General features: G+C 37.0%; 2 protein-coding genes across 3 annotated transcripts in view; both read left to right on the forward strand.

The window, feature by feature from the left end:
- Positions 1-6,771: 6,771 nt before the first annotated feature.
- LOC129731646 (cytochrome c oxidase subunit 7A, mitochondrial) lies at positions 6,772-7,683 on the forward strand. Its single transcript, XM_055691813.1, has 3 exons — positions 6,772-6,946; positions 7,092-7,211; positions 7,274-7,683. The coding sequence occupies exons 1-3, from the start codon at positions 6,935-6,937 to the stop codon at positions 7,418-7,420; spliced, it is 279 nt and encodes a 92-aa protein (XP_055547788.1). The 5' UTR covers positions 6,772-6,934; the 3' UTR covers positions 7,421-7,683.
- Positions 7,684-13,107: 5,424 nt separating this feature from the next.
- The window catches only part of LOC129727404 (chloride intracellular channel exc-4), a 42,303-nt gene continuing 29,653 nt past the window's right edge, over positions 13,108-25,757 (forward strand). The window contains exon 1 of one of the 2 annotated variants that reach the window (XM_055685230.1): positions 13,108-13,849. In XM_055685230.1, coding sequence (XP_055541205.1) covers positions 13,781-13,849 — 69 coding nt within the window. In that variant the 5' untranslated portion in view covers positions 13,108-13,780. The remainder of the gene's footprint in view (positions 13,850-25,757) is intronic. The other variant, XM_055685238.1, reaches the window with a different exon arrangement.

Here is a 25,757-nt window from a genome sequence, read left to right on the forward strand (position 1 = left end):
CAATTTTTATTAAAATCTTGTTGGTCGGAATAGCAACTAAATTTTGATTGCGATTGCTTTGGCATTTTATCAATCAACTTAAAATTCTTGTTCGATATGCATATTGCATTTTTTTAAATATTTGAGCTATGAGTGCATGAAACTTTGCCAGTTTTTATACTCAGTAGGTATCTTAACACCGTGTCCTCTCGCGTATGCGTCGGTGAGAGGGAATAAAGCGGTCGTACATAATGCTCCGGTGTAAACGTGTCTTCGGCCTTGGTGAGCTTTGCTCATTTAAGGATTATCGGTGTATTGTGATTTCCGAGATGTACCAAATCATTATTTCGGAGACTGTACGCCCGTTGGTTCTTTTTTAGCACGTTACGATTCAGAGTAGGTTTCGTTCGTTCGATAAATATTGTAATTATTCAATCGCGACAAAGACAAACCCTACATGGATGCCAAATCTATTCCTGTTTCGCCAGTTCCCTTTTTTTTCCTTTTTTTTTCTTTTTTATAAAACGGGTGTTTTGGCTTTTTCGTCATACCAGTGGTCGACACGCTCTTGTTTGCTTTCGGAGAAGGCAGTTCAGTTTCGCGCGCATTATTTTGACTGCGCTCAGTGTGACTATCTTAATACAGCGCTCTATCGGTTATTTGAGCTGGTACCAGTAGTTTGCGTTCGGCGTGCGGTTGTTGCGTTTTACGAAATCCATTCGTTTCTAGGTAAATTTGAATTAAGTTCACGGCATTAAAAGCGAAGTTTGGTGTGATACAGACTGACAACGATTGGTAGGTTGCCGAAGATAACTAGATCGTGGCGCGGTTCTATGTATATCGTCTCCTGGTGACCGGTTGCCCAGAGACCGAGAAGTAACCATGTCGTGCGCGAATTGGGGTAGAAAAGATCGCACCATCAACCTCGATGGATCCAGATCAATTCCTTTCCACTAACACTAATTCCTTCCTTTGATACTTGTGGATGATGCAGAGGATTCCTCGGTCTCTAGTAGCAACAAGTATTGAACTAACACTCCCAATATCCCTTCCTCTATTGATCTGCATTGGGCGTGGCCAGCTACGTTATTGACCAGTGATAAGAAAGATCGCCAGGAATTGTACACTGAAAATGGCTTGCTACTCCTAGGCACCATTTTGACGGTTCTTTGTACAATTTCAGCTGATTCTGGTCAATCGCGGGCAACACACGGGCGATCAAATATGCTATGCTATGCTATGCTATGCTATGCTACAAGATATAACCCTCATTTCAAGAATTTACACTGGTAAATTGAGTGATTTTCCCGTTTAATTGTTTGTTTGTGTTCACTCGAACACCGTTATCGGTTAAATATTAGCAACGAAAATTAGTTAATCTAAGAACCAGAGTGGTTTGCACATCGGGAAAGCAAAAACTTTCTTTTGATGCTTATGAAAATCACTCAGTAGTATCGAAAGTGTTTTGTTTTGTTCCTCTTTCTCGAAGCTACGTAACCACGCCTTAATTGCAAAAATCTGCTCTGAACTCGATACAAAAGACTGCGTGTAGAAAATTCAGCTTCAGTTTAGTTTGTTACACATAAGCGAGAGCAGTGCAGCTGTTAAAGGTACGCGACATTGAGAAACGAGAGCTGCATACGAGTCAACTTCCAGGCACTGCGGAACATGTTGCACCTTTATTTTGCATACGGCAGCAACAGTTACCATCGTTCGCTGCAGGATATTTTGCTGGCACAGCTACTGGAGGGCATAGCGGAGAGCAAATTTTATGCGCGGCCAACAAAATATTCATGGTGCGATTATCAGCGTTTTGTAGCACGAATTTCTAACTGAATATTATGGAATCGGTTCTTTTCAGAACTATATATGCTTGAAGATAAGAGTTATGAGAATTTTCGCAACTACTACTAGTGTAAAATTTTCATATATTCATGCATCGTTAGTTTTAAAATAACGACTATCAAAAATAAACGGTAGTGTTACCTAAGAACAGTTTAGCGCAGCATATAATAATATTTAGTTTAGCATATATTATATATTTAGTCCTACGTCACCATTTCATACAACCCCTAGGGCTGTATACCTTGTAGTATTTGCCACTGATATAGAGGTTGTCATAGCAGGCAGTTGGTGTCCACTCATGAAGTCTGTGCCAGGAGTGCTCGCATGTGATTGGTACATTGTTAGTGAAAATACGACCTTGAAATTTTTCATCAATTTTCACTGTTTTGCAATTAAATAACAATGATATATGAAGAATCACAAAATTGTCCATCATTTCATCAATCCAACGACATATTGATTATTGTGATCCATCATGTGGTTACATCAGTATTACCGTTTAAAATCTTCATTCCGACGTTACATCTTGGTTTTCAGTTTCCTCAGAATGTATCTCGATATAGTGCGGTTAGACGTTGTCCTACGTCAAAATCTCCGACAAAAGAGCGTCGAAGGTTGCACACTCTTTTTGCTTTTTTGGTTTTGTATGAGAACAAAAGAAACCGAAATAATTCTTCACCACGAGCAGGTATGAATGATATGAGTGTAATAAAATTTTGAGTATAAAATGCCTTCTTTCCACCGCTAGATGTCGATACTTAAAATAAAGAGATTTCATCTCGTTTTTGGTTTTTTAGTTGAATAGATGTGATTTTAGTCTTCTAATCGATCTGAGAACTTTACCTAAAACACATAGAAATGCAAGTGCTTTTGCTCAGATTGAGCTGGCTGGTTAGCTGGTGGCATTAAGTGCTTGAAAGGTGTCTGAGAACTCACTTGCTCTCGTTCATGCCAACTGCCTTTGAACTCGGTTCTATTCTTTAATATGTGTAATCTCAAATTATTTTGTTTTTTTTTTTTGTTACCTTATGTAATGCATATACATAAAAAAATTTGAATCCTTGTGCCGAAAAAATATTTAAGAGAGAAAAGTGTTCATATCAGTTATAAAAGGACTCTTCTGAGTCACTCTTTGGAAGCATCGATGTTTCTTTCCCTAAATACAAGTAATTTACATTGACTACTCACAACAATACAGTATCGTTACCATGAGGTGAAGCGTTGTTGACGGTTGAGGATCGTAAGTCTTTTGCTTTACAACTTTTTTAAGAATTTAGTGTGATGAACTTGAAAAGTTCTCTATTAATTTGGTGTTAAAATTTGGATTGATGCTTTTGACGATTTTGAAAAAGATTTGCAGTACTTTTTCACACAAACTATTTAGGTTTTTCGTTTTACTTCCGCCCGTCCATAAACATTCCAGCATCAATTTTCTATCAAATAAAAAATCGATGAGCTCATAACATGAATTTTATCCGTTAACTGTGTCTGACACATTACTTGTTCGCTCTTTCAGAGAGTTTTTCCAAAAGAAAATTCATATATATAATTGCAGCTGCCACAATCTACACTCATCCTCGTGGAACGGAAATAATTTCCACTGTACTATAGGCAATGGAAAATACTATAATTTTAACTATATCTGTTCTCAAAAGCGATTTCGACACGAAAATCATGCATTTACAAAATTCAAGTTATTTAAACGATTGTCCATCAACGAGTTATACGTTTACTCCAGTTTGTACCATCACACAATTAGAGCACAGAGGGAGACTAGAATGTTTCAATCGCCCCGATGGAAGAGCTATCGAAGACAGATTAAGGATATCACGGCTCACAGAAACAAGGCTAGCTACTCCTGAACTGTCATTTTTAGTGCGGTAATATTGATCACATTGAAATTCTGCACAAACGATAGGTTAATTCGTTGTGCATGAAGTCTCGGTTAGTAAAAATTTGTACTGTAGCTGATTGATACATGAGTTTTATTTATTCGTCCTGAGTTTGACTCATTCCGTCCTAAGCTTTAAGGGTCATTTTCATATAAGCAAGAAAGGACAAAAATGTTCTCATCATTTTCTCAACACTTTCGGCGATTTTTCAACTTGTTATGATCAAGACAGAGATTGGTCACCAGCTAAAAAAACAAAAAAAAAAATTGCCAATGAGGGTCTCAAGTCTAAAAACAGGGTGACAATATGTTTGGTTTCCAAAATGTTCCAAATCGCTTGGCCACAGCTAAACTGTTCAGAACTTGTTAGTAGATATCTAAACCATGAAAATGAAAAAGGGCCCGAAAACTTCTGGGAGTAGAAAGACGTCGACCGACAAAGTTTAAAACCATGACTTTTTCTTCTTTTCACCCTAGATTATGCTTTATCTTCTTTATTTCACTCATAAAGCCACATAACCGCACGTTTCTACAAAAGCCTAATAAATTATGTTGACAAGAATACAATACCAATTTTATTATTTTTTACTGTCATTTTTTGTTTGGCTGAAACTTTAAGAGTTTTATTTTTCGTCTTGAGTTTGTCTGGAACCTATTTCATCCTATGGTATCAATATACATAAAATACAGTTTCAAGCAACATTTAATATTTTTTGTCATGTTTAATTGGCTGATATTTATGAAACTGATGCTCCTATTGGTTAAGCGTGTTATTTTATGCCCAAGCATAAAGACGCACCTTTTCCAGTACAACAAATACTATTTTCTTCAACTAATATTTCACTCTCATTATTACCTAACCATTTCAGCAATCTGATTTCGTTACAGTTCACCTAGCTTGCGAAGATCAGCATTTCTGGTTGATTGCGAATTACTCATTTGTCACCTCAGAGTTTGACCTACGTTTGGTCTGATATCTTCAGGTTCTCCGAGGTCATCATCCACTTCGTAATGATCGTTTTCGCATAAGCTATCGAAACCTCTGCTCTAGTATTCCAACAGGATTCTAAATTCGAACACGAGTTTGAAAACGCTTCAGATTATAGTTCCGTTGTTTAGCTAAAAGATTGCCATAATCTTTATATGGGGTCAGCAGGTTATCCCTAATTGGGTAACAAAATTGCTCATATTAGGTGCTTCACCCAATATGAGGAGTTTGTCCTGACTCATACCAGAGATTTCATCACTGCAAATGTATGTATGTACGTCAAAGTTCTTTCACAGGCTTACGGGTAGAAATGTATGAACCATTAGTGCATCCGATAACGGCATGGAATTCTGAAATCTGTTAATATAAAATAATATAAGCAGGGCTAGTAGCGAGTCACCCTAAAATCACTATATTGACATCGCAACAGAGTAAGTGGTTCTTTTAGAGCGTTGTGTCTTATGTTAAAATTCAGAGCCCTTTCTCGCAGACCCATGTCAGTCGTTTTGCACAACTGACCACATTCTTCAGTGACATTTTGCACGTCCTCTTCATCAGATAAGTCTGTATCGGATTGATTATCAAAAATGGATTCAGTATTTTCGGGAAATATAAAATGGTCAGCCTGGTTATTATCGAGCTCTGCTATGCCAATAATTGTTTTGGTGTCCTGAACCGTTGACCTCCCCGCATTAGCCTTTGCTGAAACATTCACATTTTTAGTTATGATTAATTTTCTTTCTTATAAAAACAAATCATTTGTTATTATGAACTGATGACCCTTTAGAAAACTCCTGTTCATGAACAGCAGAAGAGGTGAAAAGTTTTTGTTTTGCTCACACAATAATTATTTGACACCGCACAATACTCGAGGTGAAAAGTTGCTTGTGTTGATTGTGTTCAATTCGTCTACGAAATGTACCACTTTTCTTAGATTTTTTTTAAATCAGATTTATTGAACATCTTATTTTCCTTCGGATATTATACAATTGAGTTGTTTAGCTATACATCAGGTCAGACTCGATTATCCGGAACATCAAAAAAATTTTAATTCCGGATAATCGAGTTTTCCGGATAATCGAATAATACAAAAAATCCTGAAATTTTGCGATTAACGAACATAAAATAAATATTTCTTTTCTTTATTTTACTTGTATGATGCAGTGGCGTAACCAGAAGTTATTTCTGAGGCGAAAAGGGAAAAATCTGAGGAAGCCAAAAATAATAAATTGGACATTGATTATTTTCACTTAATTAGAACATGTCCCAAACATGGAGGGATGTTAAAGGCAAAATTTCGGAATAAAAATTAAAAACGGACACCAAGAAACTAAAATTCCGGATAATCGAAATCCGGATAATCGAGTTTCCGGATAATCGAGTCTCCGGATAATCGAGTCCGACCTGTATCAGTTTTTCATATCATCTATATATCATCTGAAAGATCAGCATTTTCTAAATAAAACGTGATTTAAATTTTTTTTTCTGTCGTTGTCCTTCGCATTTTAAATCACGATTGAAAACTGTTCGAAATCGCTACAAACTGTCATTGTAGCGATTTACACACTTAGATTTTATTGCCGAGAACTCAATAGCTGATAAATTCAGCGAAATGTTCTACAAGTTTTCGGCAGAATTTTCAATAACTTCGGCAAACGAAATTTAATACCTGCTGGTTTACGGTAGATCGATATATTTACTGAATGTTCGTCGAAATATATTGCTGACATTTGTTAAAAAATTCGCCGAGCTCCATCGGCTGTTGGGAAGTTTGCCGAGATCAATTAAGTGTGTAGAGAAAATTTTTATTCTTCATTTAAAAATCGAAGGATAAAGATATAAAGTTGAAAAAATCACGTTTTGCTCAGAAAATTATACTCTTTCAGATGATATTTAAAATCGGAAATCCGTGAACAGCTAAACAACCCAATTAAAACGAGAATAAGTGTGATGATATCGAAACTCCACGTGTAAAAGAATACAACAGATTTTTCCAGTGTATATTCAACTTCGAGCACTTCGAACTTAATGACCGGTTCCCATTATTAATATTCGAACTTCTGAGGTCGACCCGTGCGGGTGAAGTTTTTGGAACTGACAGATTCTCGTTTTTTTGTTCGTATTTTCATCGTAATTTTCCTATTGATCGTGGAGCACTGAAATATCGGCTAGGAGCTAGCTTGTAAAATTGCACATTTCCACTGTCTAAAGCATTTGAAAAATTTGCCACCATGAGCCTGAAGGTAAGAAACAAGTATTGATTTTCCATAACAAACCTTTGAATCGTGATTGTTAGGTTTAACTTGAGACCAGCAGTTCTTGTAACCTCCAAATTACGTAATGGCTTGCAATTGCCTTTTTGAGTATTATATTTGAACATTCCAACAGAACGCCGCCCAGTTGGTGTTTTTGCAAAGTGCCCGCCAGTTTTCGCGGACATCAACCAAGGCTTCCGGTGAGGTCGCAGAGGGTTACAAGCAGCTGAAGCACATCCAGGCTAAGTTCCAGGTATGACTTCTCCAATCTTTTATTTCTCCAGTATTCAACTAATGGACTTTTGTCGTTCACAGAAACCGGACGGTAAGCCAGTTTTCCTGAAGGGCGGTGCATTCGACAAAGTACTGTACATTACGACGATGTCGCTGTGTGTGGTTGGACTGGCCGGCATCGGAAAACTGCTCTACGAGCTGAGCTATCCAGCCAAGCAGGAGGATTAATTTTGTTCCCGATTTCGACCACCACATCCTAAACTAGTAGTCAAAACGGTCAAAATTGGCATTTATTCTGCTCGTGTAAATGATTGGCATTCTTAGAAAGCAAACCCTTCACCCTCGTCCATATCGGAAATAATACGGGATTCGCTGGCAGTTGCCTTCAGTACAGAGGTGGCTGCAGATTCCATTGAACAATGTATTTATTGCAACTGTATTAAGCATTTAAAGGTAGCAAATAAATGTTTGTTTTGAACCAAGGGACTAAATTTTATTCGTATTGATTGTTTTTATTTTGTTCGTATTGTCTGTAAAGAATGCGGCTCGTATTCTACTGTTTTTACTATTCAAGCAACTTAGATAGGTTTATAATAAATAGCCGCTGCTTCCGCCAAGGCCTGTTGTCTGGAAAAAGTTGTCCTTATTCTTGTTAAAAAGGAACATGCTATTCTTTTTTTCTTTTGAGCTAAATTAAGGAGCATTCTAACTCACACTGGGAAAAGCGAAACCCAAATTCCCACTTAATAATCGCCGCTGGTGTGGCAACCTTGAATATAGCATTTCTTATGTAAATTTGGTTAACAAATCGACTGGTGACAGGTTCTTTCTGTGTAGGTCACAAGAAAGGGTTTATTTTGCCACTCCACCTATAATTACGGGTTTTTGGGTAGAGCACAGGATGAGTCCATCCCCAATCGATTTGTTGATCAACTTTACATAACAATGGTATTTTTCAGATTGCAGGTAAGTTCCGTTTACCCTACTGCAACGTTCGAATTAATGCGAACGAAAATAGGAATGTAATTTTGCGATACTGTCATGCGAATCTGATATGACCTAAAGAATATCAAGTAAAATTAAAAGTAATTAATAAAAGTGTTAATTTTATAGTTCTAGCTAAACTAAATTTACTACTTAATGTTTTTATTTTCTACTAGTTGAACGTTCCCGGCGATGCTCGGGATAAAAAGTTTCAAAATTAGGAAACATTTTTTATTATTCATTGCATTATTAGCACAACTCACTTCAAAAATGTTTCACATCTTATACGTCCATCATCCCTTTAAGTACTTTAACATTCTGAGAACGTATAGAACGGAAATACCCATATTAGATTGTATTTTGTGGTTTGGGGATGTTTTTCAGAAACTGGAAGTCGCCATTACGGATTTCAAAATGACGTATGGAGTTCGGAAGTTTGGGAAGTATTGAAATGGTTGGCCAAATACCGCTTTAGATTATTTTCCTGAAATCAGAAGTTGTTATTTTAGAAAATGTTATGTGGGGTCATCCCAGTTCCGAATATACCACACTCGGGTGATAACCGGATATTCGTCAATCGTTCACAGTAAAACCTTTTTTTATGTAATTTTTGGAAGAAAGAAATCAACGTAAGAAGAATTTAGCGTGACCATTCATGCTTAGATCCCTTCTATAATCATATTCAAAGAGATAACATGTGAATTTTTATAACGAAAATGTTTGTTGGTGTCCAAGGAACACGTCTGAGAAGAAGTTAACGTTTTAATCCACATAACTACGTGGAAATTAAAAAAAAATTAAATCAATGAAATGCGGCCTTTCTTCCAGCCAAATGCCCCAAAATCTAGTTTTGGTAAAAGTAAAAAAGTATTTCGAATCCCGTAATGTGTTACTATTCACAAAACTACGAAAACATCAGAAATGTAATGTCTTTCTGCTCGACTCGCTCAAATTAAAACATGAATTCTTCTGCTAGAAAATATTTGTAGATGTTGAAAGGAACAACGAACATTTTATTGAAAAAAAAAAAACAAATTTAATTTACATGCGAATTGAGCTCATGCTCAAAAAGTCAAAATTTTGCATGTATCATATGCAGTGGTGGGCACCGCTAAACGAAAATTTAGCGACGCTAATCGCTAAGCCGCTAACCGGAAAATTTAGCTCGATAATCGCTAAACGCTAAACCCACATTAGCGGAACTTTCGCTAATCGCTAATCGCTAACTTTTTAAAATGTAAATAGTCATATCGCTATATGTTTTGCTCGTGTTTTGTAAGATTTGGACCACTTTGATCTGTTTTGGTTAACCAAACGAAAACAATTACTTTTAAAAGCTAAGTATTTACAATAAGAGGTTCATAAAACGGTATTCACATTTTCGATTTTGTAAAAACAAGAATAACAAAAGTTCATTAGCTTGCATTGAAAATAGATACTCTTAGGAATGTTTTCATAAAAATTCAATTATTATCTGAATCGAAAAAGTAGAATCAAAGTTGTCATAATTTCAAGCGCATTGCAATTTACCAAAGTTCTTGGTGTGCCGAAAATTTAATCTAGACCTTGTGCTTGTTCTTCAAAATGCTCCTGTGGCTTGTACGATAACTGGAACTCCATTCTAGGGTAAAAAAACTGACAAAAGTTACTTTCGCAGTAAAGTATGTTCATCTTTCGAATCAATTTACGTACGCCATCAGCAATCCACACTTTTTCTAAATATTTCTATTGTCGCTTCTCTACAAAATTTAGCGAATTAGCGATTAGCGTTTCGAAGGCCAAAATTTTAGCGACGCTAACAGTTTCGCTAACCAGCTCAAAAATTAGCGAAACCGCTAAATCGCTAACTGAATTTTAGCGTCGCTAATTAGCGAATTAGCGAATTAGCGGAATGGTGCCCACCACTGATCATATGTATAAAAAAAAAATTCAAAAAGAGTATTTTAATGTGTTTTTCTGTATGCAAAAAATCATCTTCAAACATACGTAGTTTTCAAAGTAACATCTCAACTTTTAGCAATAAGATACCCATTATTTTTCCTTAAATGTCTTTCCTGAACATTAACAAACATTTCAATGAAGAACAATTACATATCATAGCTTTGAATTTCGATTTAGTGGCAAATTGGGTTCAAATATTCATGAATTTGCTTGTTCAACGTATTGTTGTGAATAATATCTCAATTTTCAGTAATCAAAAATCTGTGATTTTTACTCAAGTCACAAACGTTTCAATAGAAAGAATCATATATCATAGCTTTAAATTTGGATTTAGAGACAAATTGAGCCAAAATATTCATGATATTGCATGTTTAACTTAGTTTTGTGAATAATATCTCTATTTTCAGTTATCAGATAACTATTATTTCTTCTCGAATGTCATTCCTGAATAACAACGAACATTTTATTGAAAAAAAATCACGTGTCATCGCTTTGAATTTCGATTTAGAGACAAATTGAGCCTAAAAAATTATGGTTTTGCATTTTTCATGTGGTTTTGTGGAAAATATTTAAATGTCAAATAATCAGATACCTATTATTTTTGCCTAAAATATCTTTCCTGAACACAAAGAACATTTTATTATAGTAAAAACCACATCACTGCTTCGAGTTTTGATTTAGAGGCAATTTCAGCATAAAACTCATAATTTTGCATGTTCCACGTAGTTTTGTGAATAATATCTCTAGTATAAGTAATCAGATACCTGTTATTTTTCTCAAATGTCTTTCTTAAACATCAACGAATATTTTAACGAAAAAAGAATCACATGTCATCGCTTTGAATTTTGATTTGGAGACTAATTAAGTAGAAAAAGTCATTATTTTGCATGTTTTACGTAGTTTTGTGGATAATATCTCAAGTTTCAGTGATCAGATACTAATTAATTTTCCTCAAATGTCTTTCCTGAACATTAACAAACATTTTAGTGAAATAAGAATCATATGTCATCGCTTTGAATTTTGATTTAGAGGCAAATTTAGCACAGAAAGTCATAATTTTGCATGTTTTAAGTAGTATTGTGAATGATATTTCAAGTTTTAGTAATTAGATACCTATTATTTTTTCTCAAATGTCTTTCTTGAACATCAACGAAAATTTCAATGAAAAACAGAATCACATGTCATCGCTTTGAATTTTGATTTGTAGACGAATTAAATATAAAAAGTCATTATTTTGCATGTTTTACGTAGTTTTGTGAATAATATCTCAAGTTTTAGTGATCAGATACTAATTATTTTTCCTCAAATGTCTTTCCTGAACATTAACAAACATTTTAGTGACAAAAGAATCATATGTCATCGCTTTGAATTTTGATTTAGAGGCAAATTTAGCACAGAAAGTCATAATTTTGCATGTTTCACGCAGTTTCGTGAATAATATCTCAAGTTTTAGTAATTAGATACCTATTGTTTTTGCTCAAATGTTTTTCCGAAACATCAACGAACATTTTAATGAAAAAAGAATCACATGTCATCACTTTGAATTTTGATTTGGAGACGAATTAAGTATGAAAAGTCATTATTTTGCGTGTTTTACGTAGTTTTGTGAATAATATCTCAAGTTTTAGTGATCAGATACTAATTAATTTTCCTCAAATGTCTTTCCTGAACATTAACAAACATTTTAGTGACAAAAGAATCATATTTCATCACTTTGAATTTTGATTCAGAGGCAAATTTAGCACAGAAAGTCATCATTTTGCATGTTTCACATAGTTTTGTGAATAATATCTCAAGTTTTAGTAATTAGATACTTATTATTTTTTCTTAAATGTCTTTCCTGGACATCAGCGAACATTTTCATGCTAAAAAACCTGCATGTCACCGCTTATTATTTTTGATTTAGAACGATTCAAAATGTACTGTACACCTCAGAGACTGAGGGAATAATATCAACAAGATCAAGCGTTACGGAATTCCATTTTTATATAGTAGATTTAATTTATAGTACAGTCATACCTCGATAAAAGGCAACCTCGATATAAGGCAACCTCGATATAACGTAACTTCTACCTCGATATAACGTTACTTTTTAAAATGAATTGAAATCGAAAATAAATGATACAGCAACTATTTTTGGGTTATGAATTGCTTCAAAAAATATTAGTAGTAAGTTTTGAAACCAATGAAACCAATGCGGAAATTGTCCAAAATGTGCATAAGGAAGGTTTAAAATTACTAATAGGTGATGGGAAATAGGTTTTCACGCATCCTTCAGTAACAATTCTTAGTCTTGCATCAATTAAAAAAAATTTTTTTTGCTTGTTGAAATTTTCTCTAAATGGGCAAAAGAAAGGGTAAAAAATACTGATAGGTTATGGAAAATAGGTTTTCGCGCATCTGTGAGTAACCATCAACAGTCTAACATCAATTAAATTTTTTTTTGCTTGTTGAAAATTGTCCTAAATAAGCATAAGAATGGTTTAAAAATACTGATAGGTGATGGGAAATAAGTTTCCACGCACCACGCAGTAACCTGTTTTATCAATTAAAAAAAATATTTATTTTGCCTTTGAAAATTTTCTGAATGGGCATAAGAATGGTTTAAAAATACTGATAGGTTATGGAAAATAGGTTTTCGCGCATCTTTTAGTAACCATTAACATTCTTGCATGAATTAAAATTTTTTTTTTGCTTCTATATAACGTAACTCGATACAACGTAAAGAAAATAAAAATAATGTTGCCTTATATCGAGGTATGACTATATTATTTTTTTGTCTTAATAAAAAAGAAAATAACGGGCATCACAAATTTTAAATTTGCCGTTTTCTCAACTTCGGCAAGCAAAGGGACAAACAGCCCAACGACAGTCTGTGTCCGTCTCTGCGCGAGTGTGAGTGAAACGATGGGGCGTGCTTTTTTGGGGTGCTTTTCGCAACTTGCAACTTTTCTCCAGTGTGCCTCGTGCCGCAGCGAAAAGCCGCAGTCAGTTCAGTTTCTTTTCAACTGTCATTGCGTGTAGTTGTGTCTTTGCTGTGAAGAGCATAGTTTGCTGCTGTTAAGTTTTTTTCTAATTCGCGGAGCGGTTTTGTTTCCCTTCCTCTTTCTCGCACAGGAGGCCCCCGTGTGGCGGTAAGAGTGAGACAGCACGCTGGTGCGCACAGGTTCTTATCGTTCTTATACGATTTTGTCGGACGAAAACGACGACGACGGTGTGGATTCCGATAGAGCTGCACACGGAAATCCGTTTCATTCCGGGTTTCGGTTTGGTTTGATTCTCGCTAGGAAGTGAGAAAACTCTACAGTAGTGCGGTGGTGCAGTTTAAAATCTTGTAAAGTGCATTTTTATTTGCTTCGGCACTAACACCAACCCAGTCCAGTCTCCTCCAGTAAGGAGAAGTGAAGCAGTAACAGCGATAAAAAAATTGAAAAAAAGTTGTGTTCTGGTGTGTTTGCGTGGCGAAGAGCAAGCGGCCCGGAGATCGGTAAGAAGAATAACAAAAAGTGGGAAGATTATAACGCAAAAAAAACGTGAATACGGTCTGTTTCGGAAGAATTTTCCTGAAGCGTAGGGGAAAAAATAGTTCTGTCTGGTAGTGCAGACCAAAATTGACGGAATATTAATATAATCGAGGAGAAGCGATTCCCACAGGCCGGAACCATGTCTGAGGAGAAGCAGGAAAATGGTACCCGCAACGGTGACGTGCCGGAGATTGAGTTAATCATCAAGGTGAGTCAATTATTAATTCGCTTTGTTCGCAGAGACGAAAAAAGAACAGAAAAAAAACGTGAACATGCCGGGTGGACACCGACCGCGTAATCGATCTTGTGAAAAGTCGCGGATGTCGGACAAAGGGATTATGTTGCAACACCGTGGAGTGAAAATTACGGATTCGAAGTCGTCATCATCATTAATGTTCGGATCAAGACATCAAAGCAAGCGGCTTGATATGCAATGCAAATGGATATGCGAAGGGTCTCCGCCTGGTAACTGACCTTTAGATTTCCATGGATTAGTCACCGCTATTTTTCAACGTCGCATCTTAGAAATATAAAAAAATTAAAAGATTAGCTAATTTGATGTGTTAAATAATCGACATGCCAGAACATTTATGGGTCGTAAAATAATCTTATTTTAATCAAAACCATTTGATTAATTGAAAAGTAATCGACTATCGGTGTGAATTCCGTCCTAAGTGAATTATAATCATTAACTTGAGCACTGAAAATAGTTATTTACTCGGATTTCGGACAATTCGATGAATGTTGTAATAAAATCAGTAAAAATGTGACAGACCTTTTTTTCGTTTGTAGTGGCTCAGGTAGAAAAAGTGAAAATTAAAAAAAAAATACGATTAATGTATTTATATTTTTTTATGTTTTAATGTTTTCACTTTAATATAACGAGAATTGACGACTACGACGAAGTAGCGATCAACCCTATATATAGCTTCATAACTTCTCAGTACTTGGGCTTGCTAACATTTTTTCATTATTTTAATGATCTTTGATTTCTTTGGGATTTCATTGTTCAGAATTTTTAAAACAAGAAGTATCTTAACAAATCAGCCGAATCAAAACGAGAGCATCTGCGAAAATTCAATTATAACGTCTCTGCAGTACGATTAGCCGGTGAAGCCAGAAGCAAAGAACCAATTGCTATATCGACCTTGGCAGAAGATACAATGAGAGAAATAAACTGCGTTATTCAGCAATTCTGGAACAACCAGTAGTTGACAATGCAAGACGCCAAACTACGAAAAGGTGAATTCGAAACCAAAAATGGATGGACTGCAGTAATCCTGGTGACCAATGCGTCCCAAGTTGGACTCCCAACCCGACTGAGAATTGGACACACGAGATTAACCCATAGCTTCTTACTCGAAAAAAAAAATACACCACCATCATGTGAACCACTATCGATGTACCGCACCTTCTACTGAACTGCAGGAAATATTTCGACGTAAGGCAAAAATATTAAATCGATGAAATCACACTACAAAGAGCAGTCGGTAATGAAACAATAATCGAAACAAAAGTGATTAAATACCTAAAAGAATGTGAACTGTACAACTTACTATAAATTCACCAAAAGATTTTTGATACAGACTTAATACTTCAGTCATTTACTCTATCTTTCTGATGTCCGTGTTTAGGAAATCCTATGCCGTAAAATTACAAAATTTTCGTGATTTTTCTTCAGATGTTCAGAGTAAGGTCAAGTGTTCGGGTATTTTGGCTATTGATTAATGTATATTTAAAGATGTATTTGGCACGTCGTGGATGCAAGTATAGTGAGTAGGGGCGACTCGTGGCTGTTGAACCTACCTGTTCAACTATAAATTCTGATAATCAGAGTTTGGGGGAAGTAATTACAATTTTATCCGCGAATAAAAGCAAGTAATTCCCTTTGTTACTATTTAAAAATTAAACTAAAAAATAGAAAAATAAGAGCATGAATTTGGATTTTAGATTCATTTTTTGCCTGAAGTCCCCATGTGCATTGCACAGGTTGCACCTATGGACGAGTCGCCTCTGAGTGAGTATTACGCCGTTCGCTGCATTTTTCTCAAAACCAAATTTTTCAACTGGTGGTAAGATTTTCTCAGCATTTACTGAATCGAATTGGCTGAATTTTTTTAAGCGCGCGGAACATTTTACATAACTGGTTTTTGATATCTGAATTTTCCAATTTTTTATGATTTTTCAAATAGTGATTTCAAGGAAAAAACATTTTTTCCAAAATAGCCGCTATTTTGGGAATTTTCAAAAACGACTATGTAACAAGTTGGATAATCCATTTTTACATGCTAAAATAAAATTTCAGCCAAATCGGTTCAGTAGAAGCTGAGAAAAACTTACCACCAGTTATGAACTGATTTAGAGAGAGCATCAACGTTCACAGCTGCCTTACTATATTTGCATCCACGACATGCAAAATACATTCTCAAATATACCTTAATGAATAGCTAAAATACCCGAACACTTCATTTTACTTTAAACATCCGAAAGAAATCGCGAAAATTCATTATTTTTCGGCCTTCCAGAGTAGGGTCCCCCCTTAACCCTTTCCTCACGCAAAATTCCAGAAAAAAAGTCACATAGTTGAATGAGAATACCTCTCCAGGCACGGATTTTACAGATTTCTACAGGACCACCCACTGTGTGCATTAGGGTGGCAATGAAAATTGACTTTTCGAATTCAAAAGTTTCGTCCTCTCGATAACAGGCTCCATGCTAAATTTCAGCTCAATCGAGCCTTGGGAACACGTTTCACTTTTTTGATCGATGAATGTCCTTAAAATAAAACGGCTAGTACATGAGTACATGTGTTACCTAGAAAAAAAAATGTTTCCGTAAAAAATCTAAGACATTGAGTATTAAAAAAAAGTTTTCGATATCGACGATTTCATGAACTACTACCTGTGCATTTGACCTCAAATCTTAATTTTCCAACCTTTGTGCAATGCTTGGATTGGTCCCTTTTCCCATACATTTCCCTAACCCAGACGTCAGAAAGAAGTACCAAACTGGTATTTTTTATTTATGTTTTTATGTTATATTCTAACAAAGCACTGTAGACTCAGATGATCAAAGAAAAGCAAAGTTTAGGTACCTACTAACATTTCACAGGGGAAACTTGATCTTGCTGTATATTGGACACAGGTTTTGCAGCCAACTTATAATAGCACAGGACAGTTGAGGGGCTAGAGCTACGATCTTATTGATACTATACTGATGCTCGAATAAATAAATATTAAGGCTGGCACTGAATGTTCTACATTGCATGCGCACACCTTGTGTCTCTTGTGAAATGACAAAAAAAATCGCTAGACGCATTTGTGAAACAAAATAAAAGTCAAAATGGATATAATCTCCCATTCATCCATTTCTCTACTACGTGAGCTGGTAGCCAATCATGATGAAAACCCACAGCCCAAGCAATCTCGGCGGCTGCATTTGAACCTTTAAACGCTAGAAGACCACGGACAGCAAGATTTGAAGTCCAGATAATAATATCTAGTTTAGCGTGCGAAGCGGCGACTCCAGTAGGTATTACCGAAGAGAAGAGACGAACAAAACAAAAAACCGTGAAACGGGTGCCCAATATGGCAACTGGATCCAGCTTTTTCTCACATACCTTGGTTGGCGGTGGTGTGTGGTGACCCGTTCTGGGTGCCGCCGTAGCAGAATAGACACAGCAGGCCAGAAGGCATGCCGCCCCATAACGTGTGTGCCCATATTTGGGAACCACTCTACGATTCGCGCGTCCATGAGCAGAGCGCGCGCGCCCTCGTCATCGATAGAATACTTCGAATGGCACGGATTGAATGCAGAGTTATGTGGCAGTGTTCTAATCAATTCTGGAACAAACTGCACAAGCTAACAACAACATCCTATCCCATTTGAAGCGAAGCGAAAATCGTCGCATCTATTCGCCAGTTGCCGGGCTGATAGACGACGAAATGAAAGGGAATTTTGTTGCGTCCCGCAATTGGCAAGCGCAAAATAAGAAACCGGTTTTGCTCAGGAGTCCCCTACAGTCGTTGTCATCGTGTCGGTCGTCGTCGACGTCGTTGGTATTGCAACAGTGGGCCGCGCGCAGTTGACTTCTCGGCAGCGGCCCCAACGACCGACCGGCAGAGGCTGGCCATATTCATCATTATTTTAGGTTGGTTCGCGTTTGCGCTGGTGTGTGTGTCTGTGTGAATGCGAGTGCCTGAAATGGGCATTTGCAGTACACTTTGGATGCTCTGGTAAGGCTTTTTTTCTTCTTTCAAGTGGGATTGGTCTTCTTCCTGCTTGACGTGTTCAACATTTTCCTTGCCTAGAGATGTTAGAGATAATCGAAGATTGTTAGCGAAAATGCTGACTACGAAGCGCAGCGTACAAATTCACGTATTTAGACCATGACTGGCCTTTGGCTTAACCAGCATCCAAGAAGTCAAAGCAGATGAATATTATTGCTGAATAAAATAACTGAATAAGTACAGTATGAGAAAAAATGTACCGACCAACTTCGTAATAATCATTAATATCATTATGAACTGTTCAAATGATTTTGGTTTTTTTAAGAAAAATAGATTATGAATTACCACATTCACTGGTGTGAATAAGGAAGATCCCCAGCACAAAACACACACTTCAAGGTCCAAGGTCGTTTTTTTTAAATGTTTTTCTTCGAGGTAACACCAGATCTCGACGTTTAATGTTTTCTAAGACATTTGGCATAAAAAAAATCGATACCGACAATTGCATGCATTTTCTAATCGATCAAAAGAGAGAAATTTCGCTGGAAGGTGACGAGCTTTCTGTCATCACTCTGTCTTCACGTCTGGCCCAGGACTAGGCGGCCCCTTGTGTCGGAAGGCCCGGAGCATTTGTCTCTTTCGCTCCACCTTAAATTCGGACCTGCCTATAGGCTTCACGTGATTTTTTCATACGATCTAATAATTTTACACGGTTTCGAAATGTAAATGTTAGGATTCAACGGATTTTCCAGCAAAAAAATATTTTATACGCAGTATGTAAACAGATTTTTCTTCTTGAAATTCTTTTTTTTTTCGAAATTCCGATTCAATTTCCGTAATCAAATTAGACAATTTCCGCGTTAAATAAACAATACTAATTAGCGAGAATAAAAAGGCTATCGGCCATATCCGCGTACCACAGAGAAGTACGTTATGATCCATCTAAATCTATATATTTATATCGCAAAGGGGTAATCCGATCTAAACATTCTATGCTGCTCTGGAACAATTTTGAGTTGATTTTTGTCAAGCCACAACATTATTGGACCACACAGAAGAGGCACGACAGGTGCTCGCCACGGGACATCAAGATTGCTAAAGAGGATATGAATGTCCATAACCGATAATAGGGCCTCACAGGCTGTTTTCCGTAGATGTACGGATTTGTTGCGGAATTTTCCGTAGATGTACGGATTTGTTGCATTTCTACAGATGTACTAGTCTAGGAGAATTCCGTACAGAACTACACGAAACAGTTATGGCATCTCTGGTGCTGTGAGTCACAGCCTACACAACGACACGAACGACAACAGCCATCGGTGCATTAAAGTTCGCGGTTTCCCGAGGTCTGGTGATTAGAAGTACATTTTCCCCCCGAAAAGATTTTCATAAAGCCATTTATCGAACAACAAACCAAATCGACCACGTTTTCTCCGATGGCCGGTTTTTCTCAAACATCACAAACAAAGGCTCCCTTCGGGGTGCGGATATCGATTCAGACCACCACTTAATAAAAGTATTTGTGCGCTCAAAACTATCCAAGGTGTCACACACACGACAAAGCTCTCTTCTTCGGAAATACATCCGGCAGTTGCACGATCCACAGGCTACCGAGAACTGCGTGCTCCTTCCTGACGAGACACTGTTAAAAGTTTCGATGTTTTAACCCTTGAAAATGGACATTTGGACAATTCATTCACAGGTTGTTATTTTAGGCAAATAAACAAAATTTACATGGTCGGTTCTTAAAATTCATTTTTGCCATACATTGCATTGTCACCCTAGTACCCGCACATCGCGTCTTCGTGGACTTCATATCAGCAATGATACAATCTAGCAATAAGCGAAATTGTATCGGTATCAAAAATGTCGATACTTTTGAGGCAATATTTCGATTTTCCAGATCGATACGCAAGAGTCCGATGCTTAATCGTATCAATACTGAAATCCGCGATATTTGTATCTATATTCTTTTATGCATAGTTGTTACCAACTGGAACCACTGAAAAGTTGTCATTCTCAGTATAAATATCACACAAGTCTATTTGCACTAGCAAAACTCAGATGGAGAAATAGACGGAGAGGATGTTGTGAACCTTACGAACTGTCAAAATCTGAGCCAAACGAACAAGAAAGGTAACAACACATTGAGAGGTATTGCAGTCAGATACAATATAGAACATACGCCATACGTTTTTCTTGTTCTATAGATCTTTCTGACAACTTAGTCACGCACACTAAATTCCAGAGTGGCCACCCAACCGGGAAAACCGGGAAAAAACCTGGTGTATGATGCACATCATGTCGGTGGAGGAGACGAAATTAATATCACCAAGTCGTCGATCCATTACGCTCGTATTTTACATAGCCGATATGTTGAATCGTTGAAAGCAAAGAAAAAGGATCAGTCAGATCAAGATGGGGGAGCCCGGAAGAAGAATATCACGGCCCGTGCTATTTAAACGATAGAAGGCAAAACTTTTCGCGGACACCCATAGAAAGGCAGCAGAAGTAATACAAACTTAATTTGGCCTAGGAGTACCCGGTAATTAGTATTATATGCGTTGTTTATAAGATACTTGTAGACAACATCTCCTCTCGGGAAAGATGACGTCCGTCACATTTTTCAATTTTTTGCGACAATATCTTTTGATTTCAATAAGGCTAAACACCTTCAAGAAGTGTATTTGAGCATTTTGGGATGTAAATCGAAAGTCACGCTTTTTCAATCCTTAACTTTATGAAAAACTACTACAGAATACAGAAGTACAATTAACCGGGAAAAATGTTTGAACGAACCGGGAAAACCGGGAATTTATTTTCGGGTTCTGAGTGGCCACCCTTAAATTCGGGTTGTTCGCCTCATGAACGATTCTTGCTTTACTCTACCGGGGTTGAGCTAATCGAAAAATATAGTCTTTTTTGAATTGCTCGGTACTGGAAATTAAATATTCATTTTGTAAGATACTATCCTTAAACAAATCACATAATCCGCGTAGGAATAAAGTAACTTTCAAGTCAGCGAAAGTAAATAAAAATTTCGCAATCAATGCAAGCATTTCAACCTCATTCTCCATCCGACTTACTCGGTGTTAAGTGCACCAAAACATCCACGATTGGAGCGGTCTATTACTAGACAATTAATAAGAATGTTCCGAAATTGCATTATCACAATTAGCAAACAATTTTGTTGATTTACAGCTCAATATGCTATTATTTAGTGGATTTCGGCTGAATTATAGCTTAACAAATCGTTATCCAATAAAATTGTTTGTTTGGCAATGATTTGAAACCGGAGGTTCACAAACCATTTATATTGCTAACAAAGTAATGATCTATTGTGGAGAAAGTATTTAAAATTAAACATAAACATAAAATTAAACATCTTTACGGTTTTTGCGATGCATTTTATTATTTTCCAGTACTTTCATAGTTAACACCGGTTATACGAGTCAAATGAAAAGTCAGTAAACATTGCGATTTGAGAAAAAAACTGGCCCCTTTGACATGTGAAACCCAGTTGCCAAATTGGCCGGTAAATACAAATCTTATAGATATAAATTGTTTAGTTCATTTGTTTGCCAAAGCTCAGAATTTCTGCATTACCTGTATTTTTTGTATATAAAGTCATTTGATTGAAGCTTCCTTGTGTTTACTCAAATTCAAAAAATGTTCTCGGCTATTGTATCGATACTTCTGGTATCAATACTTTTTGTCTGATATTTTGAGTATCTCGATACTTTTGGATCTCCGGGTATCGATACTCTCCACCGTATCGCCCAATGCTAATAAAGTCGATCGAGACGAGCTATGGAAAGTAATGCATGACTACGGTTTTGAGCTGAGCTGCGCTTGAGCTTGACGACTACACATTTCGTAGTTGCTTCTTCGTGATCGATCTGAGCTAGTGAAGTTGCAAAAAGAGCCACATATATGCACACTTGAGATTAGATTACCATCTTCAGTGTACAACAATTCAGTAGCTATCGTTTTGTATGGATCGATAACAGCAATATCAGAGACCGAGTTTACCTCTGCATCTCCACGACTGCGAAGGAAAGAAAGGGTTGTGTCAGCGGCTGAATCTGACAGTATTGCGCGCAAAATTAACCCATTATGGCGAGGAACGATGAGTATCTTTTTGTCAAACCCCGCCATTTACCATCAGAAGCATCCAAACGTTTGACTGTTTGTCTATTACTATTAGTATCCTCGCGACAACAAATGCACTTCGGTAGGCGCGAAACTTTGAAAGGTATTTATTGCTTAGTCATCAAATTATTTACGATTTTTATCGACAGAGCGGACCTGCTCTGATTTACGATGCGTTCTTGTACACCGTCAGGCCGAGATCAAGTTCATCTCTGCATCTCCGCGACTGCGGTGGAAAGGAAGGTTTGTGTTGTTGTTTGTGGCACCGTGGCAAACAATGTTGCGCGCGTAGCTCGCTTATTAAAAAAACGGACAAAGAGTATCTTTTTTTTCATCACCACGATCCTGTACAGACAACGGACGCGCGCGATGAAAGCATTTACCACTAGTAGCATCCAATTAATATGAATTAAAGTTATTTTTTTGTTGGTTTAAATTGGCCTCCATTTTTAGGATACACTCGACACATAGTCTTAATACGCCGACTCCATGATAATCGCACAAAAAATGTCTAAATGTAACAATATTTTTAAAAACCAAGGAAAATCATAAAATGAAACAAGACAAAATGCCCAACACGCTTTATCTAAATTTTAGTTATTTGAATGTAAAGTACGTTAGGAAAGATTGACGGAACCCAGATTATTTAAAAACATTTCAGAGGTTGATATATCTATTTATACTTAAAGTCAGGGGCGACTCGTGGCGTTTGAACGTGCCTGTTCAACTACAAATTCTGAAAATCGCAGTTTGGGGAAGTAAACGCAATCATGTTCGCGTTATCACGCAAGTAATTGTATTTGTTACTATTTGAAAGTAAAACTAAAAATAAATGAAATATGAATAAAAATTTGTGTTTGAAATATATTTTTTGCCTTGCATCCCCGTGTGCAATGCGCAGGTTGCAGTGTACTAAATGTTGGACGCATTTTTATGTTTGTTATTTCATGTCGCATTAATGCCAAAGGTGTCAGATGCGCCTCAGAAAAACCCGCAACAACTCAAAAAAAAATCGGCCTACACCTGAAAAAACAACTCATAGTTGTAAAAAATTGGCCATCCAATGATCTGAGGGATGTGATATTTTTTTTAGGAAAATTACTTTCCTAGTACTTTATTTGACCAAACATCATGCCATCGGAGACACAATTAGATCATGTCCTTAAAACTGGAAATACACAGTCAACAGACAAAATAGTTTATTGCATGAAACAGGGGCGACTCGTGCCTTTTGAACCTGCCTGTTCAACTGAGAATTCTTTAAATCACAATTTGGGAAAGTAGTCACAATCATGTCCGCGTAATCACGCAAGTCATTTTCTCTGATACTATTTAAAAGTGAAAATGAAAACCAATTAAATATAAATTAAAATTTGCGTTTGAAATATATTTTTTGCTGGCGTCCCAGTGTGCAGTGCACAGGTTGCACCTATAGACGAGTCGCCCCTGGCATGAAAATTCAGTGATCATTCGATGCTATATTTTTACTTGAGCTAGCAAAGAAATATTTTTAGAAAAATATATTTTATGGAAAAGGTATCTAATTAGTTAAAAATTCCTGCGTAGAAGCACAGGGTGTCGAAAACCTGGAAAATCAGGGAATTCAATTTTCGATCAGGTAAATCAGTGAAAATCAGGGAAATGTCAAGGAAATTAATATTATATTCAGGGAATATCAGGGCAAATCAGGGAACTTATGATGTGAGATTTTTTTTCGCCACCCTGAAGTACTTAAATGGCATCTAATTTGTTCTGCTAACTTTGTACTTCCAGATTTAATGACGTTTCTGGATTTTTTCAGGCGTGAGGCGCGAGATTTAACAATTGATAGACAAGTTTGCTGCACCAGAATATTCAAGAACTTATCAACCACGGTTGAAATTACGAATGTTTCAAGAAAAGGGCATGTTACAGTAAACATTTCCAATTATTTTTAATTAAATTTGAAATATTTCAATACTGGGATGACTTGTCGTTTGGCATGGGAACGCGATTTTATGCGATAAGGTCCCATGGAATTTTCAGATGTCTATCTTGTGTATTGTCACCTTAAACGCCGCAAAGGCAAATGAAAATTCGCTCTGTTTTGTCAGCGTTCCGTTCCGCATTATTGAACGAGGTCCGGAGTGTCATCCGCTGGAGCATTCTTCGATCCGAGCTATTAATTAAAAGTGAGAGAAAGAGAAAAAGGCAACGTGTCACAAGCGTTTATCTTGGCATGCAGACTGATGCGTCACCGCTGTTGACATCTGCGCCGCTGTCACCGTAGAGAACGCAGCAGGACAGGCAAACGAAGTGACACCCCGGTGTGGTGTCACCGTATTTCCGTTACTTACCATTCGACTTTTATTTGTGGCAGCACACAACAAACCCAGCTATTGTGTGCAGCCACGACGTTTGTGTTTTTTGCCATACGCATGACACCGTTTCCAGAGCAGCGCGATAAACGAAACGCGTTTTCTTATCGGCCATGTGTGTTAGTGATGATGATTGCACCGGGCTTTTGTGTTTTTAAACTCTGTAAAGTGTCACACGATTGATTTATTGTTTCGTTAGTGTCGTTCCTCGCGGTCGGCGATAGCCGAAACGAAGAGCGAAGGCAACGTCTTTCCGAGTCGATGCCCTTCGCAAGACCATTTCCAAATCTATGTGCTAATCGAAAAAACAACAAACCCTCAACCTTCGAGCGGTGGACGGTCTTCTAATTTGCCACTTAAACGTGACGAGAATCGACGAAAGGCTGCATTAAGACCGCCATAACCGCCATCGTCGTCGTCACCGCGTACCGACCCTCATCGGACAACAAACGATCACATTCAGAAGACTTTCAGAGCAGATCATGCAGCCGCCGTTGCCATCCGTCGCCGCTCCCAGTTCCGTGGTTTGTTTTGTACTCAGTACGACCATTCCTTCAATGTTTCCACTTCTCACGATTTCAAGTGTTACCTCTCGTATCGTACATAGGCCATAAAAGCGCGACACTATAGCGAACAACCGGCAGCGGCAGTGTCTGAAACCTGGTCGCTTTAGAGCTGCACTACCGCGCTGCTGTTGGCTTAATTGTCTGTTTTCGCCTTAATCTGTCTCTACCCTATTCCCCGTGGCTCATCCATTTTTCTCTACATAATTTCTGTATACAGTTATACACGAATTGAAAAGGCAAATTAAGTCACGTTTTGGCGTAGTTTTTTTTCCTCCGATGCATATGTACGTGCAGTTCTTAGCTACAGAGTGTGTGGCTGTGGATAGCAGATGTGGCCATTCAATCAATTTAGACACCAGCTGCAAAGTGGTTTGAAGACTCTGATCATTTATTTTTTTCATTACAGTTCCGTCAATAATAAGGGTATAATTTTATTAAATTGAAAGATTATTTATATACGATAACGATGGAGAAATTTACTAGCAGCAGGACATGTTTTAAAGTGTTACTCTTGGTAGGTAGTTTTTCAGTAAGTTAGGCACTCGAAAGAAAACGCAAACTCACAAGCCAGGCAACCAAATACATTAAATTAAATGAAAATAGGAATAAAACTTAAAAAGAAACTAGCATAACACATCAGAAGAATATTGAAGATTTGAGAATGAAATGCAAAATTAGGAGCCAATATAAAACAAAAGGAAAAATGCATCAGAGCGAGATAAAACAAAACAAAAAATAAGGAGACCGATGAATTGCCAATAGTAAAGCAAAATCCTGTTCAAATGCGAAGCTAATTCTAAAGCCCTTTTATA

This window comes from Wyeomyia smithii, chromosome 1, assembly GCF_029784165.1.
Source record: "Wyeomyia smithii strain HCP4-BCI-WySm-NY-G18 chromosome 1, ASM2978416v1, whole genome shotgun sequence".
Classification (NCBI taxonomy): domain Eukaryota; kingdom Metazoa; phylum Arthropoda; class Insecta; order Diptera; family Culicidae; genus Wyeomyia; species Wyeomyia smithii.

What these genes read in the sequence shown, in the direction of transcription:
- LOC129731646 (XM_055691813.1), top strand. An exon ending in ACATCCAGGCTAAGTTCCAG is followed by an intron (nt 7,212 to 7,273) that starts GTATGACTTCTC and finishes TGTCGTTCACAG; the next exon opens with AAACCGGACGGTAAGCCAGT.